This window comes from Nothoprocta perdicaria, unplaced genomic scaffold (assembly GCF_003342845.1).
Source record: "Nothoprocta perdicaria isolate Ctin4 unplaced genomic scaffold, notPer1 scaffold_163, whole genome shotgun sequence".
Taxonomy (NCBI): Eukaryota; Metazoa; Chordata; class Aves; order Tinamiformes; family Tinamidae; genus Nothoprocta; species Nothoprocta perdicaria.
The window spans coordinates 237,740-245,349 of record NW_020454794.1 but is presented as its reverse complement, the minus strand read 5'-3'; the positions used below and the strand labels follow the sequence as shown (position 1 = coordinate 245,349).

General features: G+C 40.1%; 1 protein-coding gene across 1 annotated transcript in view; it reads right to left on the bottom strand.

Annotated features, from left to right (window-relative positions):
* Positions 1-540: 540 nt before the first annotated feature.
* The window catches only part of ATP10A (ATPase phospholipid transporting 10A (putative)), a 111,007-nt gene continuing 103,937 nt past the window's right edge, over positions 541-7,610 (bottom strand). The window contains exons 17-21 of the mRNA XM_026035618.1: positions 4,684-4,884; positions 3,051-3,131; positions 2,849-2,953; positions 2,072-2,259; positions 541-1,405 (exon numbers count right to left, since the gene is read on the bottom strand). Coding sequence (XP_025891403.1) covers positions 700-1,405; positions 2,072-2,259; positions 2,849-2,953; positions 3,051-3,131; positions 4,684-4,884 — 1,281 coding nt within the window. The 3' untranslated portion in view covers positions 541-699. The remainder of the gene's footprint in view (positions 1,406-2,071; positions 2,260-2,848; positions 2,954-3,050; positions 3,132-4,683; positions 4,885-7,610) is intronic.

The window sequence follows — 7,610 nt, the reverse complement described above, 5'->3', positions numbered from 1 at the left end:
GCTACTTGCAGCGAAAGGCTGAGCTGCTATTAATGCCAGACCAGGCAGTCACTTTGTAATACGGACGGTCATTTATTTATTGTTTTATCGTGACACATAAAATGCTATGGCTGCAATATCAAAATATGATGTCACTTATAAAATACCGGTATTATTAATGTGGTGGTAAGATACTGTTAACATTTACAGAGAAGTGTACAATATTTTCAAAGTCTCGCCTAATGGTTTGCTCCTGTGACAAAACTCCCTGGCAAGTAAATGATGGAAGGAATACGGTGTCTAGTTATTACCATAGCAATTACTTATTACTATGATTTTTTTCTTCCTTGATTACTGAGTGGCCTCTATGGGTATCGATAATTGCTCCTGAATCTAATCCTTTTGGATACGTTGCTTGCTTTTACGTTGTGGATAGGTTGCTTGCTTTTACGGTATGTGTCAGAATAAAAGAGAAGGATCTGAAAAATAAACAGATGGCATTTTCTTACAAAATGAGATGAAAAAATAAAACAATATAAATGGAACTTTCAAGTGTTTCCTTTTTATATTTAAAGCTCTCATTTCAATATACTGTATTTACACATTCTTAAATAATCATTCTGTACCTTTGATTTTCAGTTTCATCTTTGGAAACAAATAGAGTAATCTCACTATAAATGTGTGCAAATAGAAAATATATAAATATCTTTGAGGCCCACGTCATAAAAAGGTGGTCTCGGAATTGTCACTTTTACAGTTGTCAGCTGGGGTCCCTTTCGTTTTGTCCTGGGCGCTGTTGGCACTCTGCTCTTTCAAGCCTCTGAAGTCTACTTGCAAAGAAGAGCCAAGCACAGACACACTGTCCTGTGACTCGTTCTGTAAACTGCTCGGTGGCGCTGGTGGGACTGCTCCGAAGCGGCTGAAGAGTGGAGTGGATGTGACCCACCGGAGCAGGCTGCCGTCCGCCTGCTCGGGTGCCGAGTTCCATGGGAATGCGGCTCCCGCAGGCAGCGCCTCCGCCTCGGACGTGCTGAGGGCCACTCCGTGAAAGCCCACGGACCTGCCCGGGCCGCTTGCTGCTGAGGGGTCCCTGTTTCCCCCATAGAGCAGAGCACCTTGGGGAGAAGCAGCCGCAGTCCGGCCCCTTGTACGTTCTGCCCTTGCTGGCTCTGGGAAAGGAGACTCACTCTGCTGAGGTGCCGGCAAAGGGCTGCTTTGGTGATAAGCTGTGTAACAACCACTGGCATTTGAGCCAGGGTTTAGTGAGAAGCTGTCTGCAAAGGGCTGGGTCTGAAGAGTTGTTTCCCTTTTGACATTCAGCTTGGTCAGAAGCTGGGTGCGGATCTCTGGGGGCAGTTTACTCAACTGGCGGCCGAGCTGAAGCTGAGTTGGGAACAGTGTCCCCTGAAGGGTTCTGTAGAGAAATCTGCAAGAAAAGAATGTGCATGTGAAAAGAACCAAAAGAGAGAAGTACCCAAGATATCATTAGGAGAAGATATCCAATAAAAGAGAGTTTTGTGTGCTTTTCTTATGCTTGACACAAGAAAGATTGTAGCTAGAAAAGCTCTAAATGCTCCAGCAATAGTTTGATGACTAGCAAACATTATAATAAATCCGTCCACTTATGATTACATTCATCTTTCCTGAAATACACTGGAAGTCAGTGGGGATCAGTTTGTAGAGTGAGGCTCCTACATCTTTAAGTCTACCACACAGTATCAGAACATCTGTACTATGCACTGTTGTGGAAGGAAGGCTTGGATCTGAAAGCATCGTGGAAAACAGGGCAGCAGAATGAACCTGCCATTTGGCCACCTTCTTCTAAACCCCTGCATGGCCAGGGGATGAGCAAGTTGATGAACAATGTACCACTATCCCACTCCTGTGGTCTGTGGCCATGATCTAGGATCTATTCCTGTGGTCAGAAGCACAGAATAGGTTAGACAACCTGGCTTTATATGAACAACGACTGAAAGAAACTTCTCAGCTGGTCAAGCAAAAAGAGAAAAGAACAAGAAACATTTCCTGCCTTCCCAATTGTATGGATGAACTGCTGTCATATGTAAGAAAGACACGAAAGACAATACAATACCTGGGCAGCAATGCAACGATTGGCGATATAATGCAAGTGAAATAGAACATAGGGTCTCCCATCAGCCTTTCCATAGTCCAGTAGGGATTGGAAGGAGGGTGGCATATCGGGCAGGAAGCATTGTAAACCAGAGCCACGAAGAAAAATAGAAGAATACTGAGGATGCAAGATGACCAGTGGAGAAATGTCTAGAACAAACAAAATCCAAAGATTAATGATTCTTTATGTTCAGTGAGATTTGCTGTAGTTACAAATTAATAGTTATTAACTTCTGGAAACAAATCCATTAACATGAAAGTGTTTGGAGCCTTGTATCTTCAGAAATACATGTCAAGGGGTAATGGGTACAAACTGAAAAACTGGAAGTTCCATCTCTATATGAGGAAGAACTTCTTTCCTGTGAGGGTGCCAGAGCCCTGGCACAGGCTGCCCAGGGAGGCTGTGGAGTCTCCTTCTCTGGAGATCTTCCAAACCCGCCTGGATGCCACCCTGTGCCCCGTGCTCTGGGTGTCCCTGCTGGAGCAGGGCGTTGGACTGGATGATCTCTAGAGGTCCCTTCCAACCTCAACCATTCTGTGACTCCTGTGATAGGTACAGAACTACAAAGCTGTTTGCAGGTCTCAGTTTAAAATCCTTTTCATGTTTGCTTATGATGCTTGATAAAAAATGGAATATGCTGAATGAATGAAACAAGCAGATTGTGTTTTTAAAGAATGGCACTCAGAAAAGAGCTAGGATATGCCAGCAAGTTTTTGCATAGTCTTACAAGACCCTTACCCAAGTTTTTGTTTCAATAGCCAAATGTAATATGATGGTGAAAAGAGCTATTGTGGTGATGGGAGTTCCCCAGGAAAAAATATCCACTTCTGAATCATAGTAAGTCTGTAAAGAAAAAGTCAGAATTTAGTTAGTGCAAGTTGTGGTACCAGTTCTGCTCCAAATGCTTGAAATAAAAGACTGTCTTAGGTCAAACACTTACGAAATAAGGAATGAAGAAGCAAACCAGGCTTTGATACATAGCATCAATCATGTTCATCCAGAACATGTGTGGTTGGTACTCCTGTGGCACAGGAAGAAAAGAAAAGATGTTTTTCAGGGCTCATGCAAACAACTTCACCACTTTGCCAAGCGGTTAGTTACTCTCTGGGTTGAAGTGTGAAGCAAGTTCCTCTCTTCAGGGTGCAAAATCTTCTGCTGATTTGCTCCCCTCACCCTGTCAGAAGGTACAATCTGATGCTGATCCTCAGATCAGTAAGAATTTACAAAGGCTCAACCTTACGCACTGCAGTTAGACCACTGATTTCTGGAGGAGCTATTTCAGGTGTAAACACATGAGCAAGTGCTTTCTACATCATCTACATAGAAATACAGAGTATTTATTTACAAGAGAGAAAACAGAAAACACAGAAGATCCCAAATGATTTTTAGTGATAATTTACACCTCAGTGGGTGATACATAGACTAGATTTCCAATCACTGGGCTCTACACATTCTACAAGCATTGAATCTAAAGCAGGATTTGGGGGAATTAAAAATGTCTTTTTAGGTAAGGACTCTGAAAAAAACTCCCTAGATTTCAAACAAACTTCAATGATCCCTAGGCTTGCCTCTGAGTAGTAATTCTGCTGTGAACCTGAGAGACTCTCCTTCAGCTTGCCAGCTGGAGGAAGGCGCACAAAACCTTCCAACAAGCCTAAGCCGTGACAAGATTTCTGTCACCTTAAGAAAGAAAGATATCAATATTATGGGATAAACAGATATAAAAAAAAAAAAAAGGGAAAAAAACCCAACAGCTGGGTAAAAAGAGAGAATTTGGACTACGCACTAAGAATAAGCCATACTAAAACCCTTTGTCTTTCCACGATGGTGCCCAGCAATGCCATTAGATGTGCAGCCTACCAAAAGCAAGTGTACATTTGGAGGCAAACGACAGTCAGTGTCTCCTCTCAGAGGACACAATGGCAGACACTTTTAAGAAAGACATTTACTTGGAAGTAATTATTAGATATGAATTGTTTTGTTAAGCAGTGATGGGTAGTTGCAATCATCAGAAATGGTCTGGCTTGAATCCCTTTTGCAATTCCTTCAGTCTTTGTGCAATCTAAGCAGAAGGGGACCAAGTGTTTCCAACAACTGTTTTTTGAAGCAGCGATTTCCTGGTAGCTGATTCCCTCAGAGCTTAAGTATGTCAACCTCTGTGCTTACTTCTAAACCTATCTTTCTTGTTTGCCTGTTTGCAAAGGGTTAGGACCAGATGTTTTGGGTCAGCAAGTACTGTAAAGTTATTCTGTGAGTATGTGAAGTAGTCTACAAGGTATAATTTCATTTACTTCTGTGGCTGGTTGTGAGCCTTAGACCATGAGATAGCTTTTCAGCTTCGAGTGAAAGTATTCAGATTCCCTCCTTTATATATTTTAAAATATAGCTTTTCTTTTTTTGTTTAAGTGTGCTTTTGACATGTAGATACTTAAAATCAGATGAGAAATTTCATGAAATAACAATAGTCACTTCTCAGACTTCATTTTTTTTATCAGTCATCCATACTTTGGACGCAAGTCAAGTTTTCAGTTGAAAATGATGTTATTTAGGAAAAAAAAACTGTAAGTTTTTACCTCCATATTCTGGCCACTTTTGTAGAGCTGAGGTACAGCAATTAACATGTCAGCTGGTACGTCCTTATCCAGCACACCAGTAATCAGTTGTGGAAGAGAGGAGAAAAGTAAATTAAAGAAGATGAGATACCACTGATCAACCATTGATGAGCCGGAGAATCCGCAGTAGAACTGGTACCAGAAGAGAAGGGCCACAAACATCTGAAACAAAAGCAGCAATGCTGTAAGTATGACTCGCTTGGAATTTAAGACAAAGGCTTTGTGTTCTGATAACTTTCTGATTCCAGCTTCTGCAAGGACTTATCTATGAACTCTAAACACATGAACAACCCTTCTGAAGGTGCCTAGTCTTTAACACACTGCTGTGGATGAAAAGCTCACTTAACTGAACTATAGATGGCACACCTGGAAGTCTTTGCACCACTAGCAGCTCAGATATCATGAGTTTGGGCTGGCATCACAAGAGATTAGCTTTCAACTCAAGTGGAACTCTAAGACAGACTTTAGCTCACCGCAAAAAGCTTTCTAAACTATTGCTGACCGCTAGGTATGTAAATATTGACCTCACAGCACTTCTTATATTGCTGTCATAAGAATAACCATTTCCATAATAATATCTTCTGCTGTCTTGAGATGTTTCAGGTGGCCCAGCTGATCTGCAAACGGTAAATGCAGAGCTTTCTCAAGACTGTCATTAGCAATAGCAAGGGAGGTGAAACTATAATGTCTAAACAAATTATGCTTAACTGTTCTGATATCTGTGCTTCAAATTTCAGCACATTAGCAGTGCTCCAAAGATTCCTCAGCTTTCCTGTCTTTTTACATGAATAAAGAAACCAATTACATACATATCTGCAGAACGAAAATTCATGTAGTTCGGCTAGAATCACCCAACTAGGAATGAAATCTCTACCTCATTTCTTACATCAGGACTACAGCCTGTAAAACCTGGAGTTTGGGAGGATTCAAAAGAGGTGCTGAACTCATCTGTAACAGGGGATTTGCCATAGAAAAAGATGGGCACCTTCCTAAGGAAGGAATGACCCAGATGTGGGCCTCCTGAAACTGTAATTCATATTATTCTTTGATGAAACTGATTGATAACTTGATAAACACTAAATGGAAGTCTACTAGAAAAACCTGGGCAATGCTCAGGAGTATTATCCATTTAACCATGAAGAAGGGAAATTACATGGCCTTGCATTTCCTCTGTTTTATATTCTGTTCACCAAAGCTCTTAACCAATCACCTTCAGATAGACAGAGCAAAATATAGATATGTTCTACTGGTATCCTAAAACGCCTGTGAAATTTACCCATGAGAGATATATACATGTGTGAGATATATATTATATATATATGTGGAGTCAGTGTTTGTGTATTATTTTTGAAGTAGCTTCTACACCAGTAGAAATGTATGTCCCACTGTTGCTGAATAAGTTAACCTGTTAAAAGTTAAATGGCAGTACTTTCTAAAGGATCACCTCTGAAAGCACTCCTGTGGAGAAACATATTTTAAGAGAAATACCTTCCTTGTCCTAGGTAGGATTCTTTGGCCAAAACAAGACTGAGTTATCAGAGTTTACCACCTAAACAGCAGTTGGCTGAGCGATGGCAATTACATTTTGTTATTGAAAAGATTTTGAAATTTATTTCCTTTCCACACCCAAAATACAACAAAACTTCCTGACTATTTTCTCAAAATGGAATTGGAATAATATATGGATTTAGACACTTTCTCTCATCAGAAATAAGAGAAAACCAGCTAATCTTGGGCCTCAAAAAAAAATCCTGTTTAGAGAATTGCTAAAATTAATGTCTTGCTGAAGCATTTTGGCTTTAACAAAAATGTGTATATTGATGAAAATACTGTTAGTTGAAAACTTTCCATCAAACTTTTCTACCACCCCTGCAATGGGCCTTAAGAGTGCTGTCAGAGAAAGTTGTGCAAGTAAATGACGTTTTAGTAACCAAGCTTAAATCAGTTTATTGTTTTTCCATTGAAATTTTATTTTGGGTTAAATGAAGTGTTGGATTTGAATCCAAATATAATGTTTCTTCTTCTTTTCTGCATTATTCCTCTGGAAAACAATCAAATCAAATCAGATTTAATGAAACATGCTTGTTTTGTTATAAACTTTCTGTTTTTTTAAAAAAAGCTTTCCTTTTATTTTCTCTAGATGAGACTATTTTCTGAATTTGGCCCCAAACAGAATTTCTCAGTAACTAAGGTGTTAGTCAATAAATGCCCAGGGATCCTTTACACAGGTAATGTATAAAGGGAAAGCACCAGTACATACTTGTGTAAGTAAAAGCCTGTGTATTTTAGTCCCCTTTTTACCCAGCTCAGTTATTTCCAGTCATGCTGTGTTTTAAGTTATATTTTTATTTTCCCATCCAAGCCAAACATCTTCTTGAACAAGTCAGCTGAGTTCCCAAATGACTTTTGCAGCTTCTGGAGCTCAAGTCTGAGTTACACAGGTTGTGCTGGAGAATGGAAAATGTCATCCTATGAGCAAACAGGAAAAAAAATCCCCAAATCCTGACGAAGTAGAAAATTTGCAGAACACATGCAGTGTAGCTATCTCAGCTCTATGGACAACCATCCAGAATAGCCTCCTTGCAAAAAGATCAGATGCTCAATCTTGCATTTTTGAATATCCTTTTTGGAAGGCAGCCACTGTGTCAGACACATTCATGGCTGCACACTGCACACTCCACTGCAGTTTTAGAGTCAGTAGCAACAAGTGTTGCTCATAAAGCTCTGAAGTCTGCAAAAACAGAGCCAAAGACAGATTCTTCAGTTATATGCTAGCCCTAAGGCAGCAGTTTCTGAAAATGTCTTACTAAAAGTGGCTTAAGAAATAATATATGCAATCAAGAGAGGTTATATCAAAGGAAATGGAAGATTTTACAACAGTGTAAATG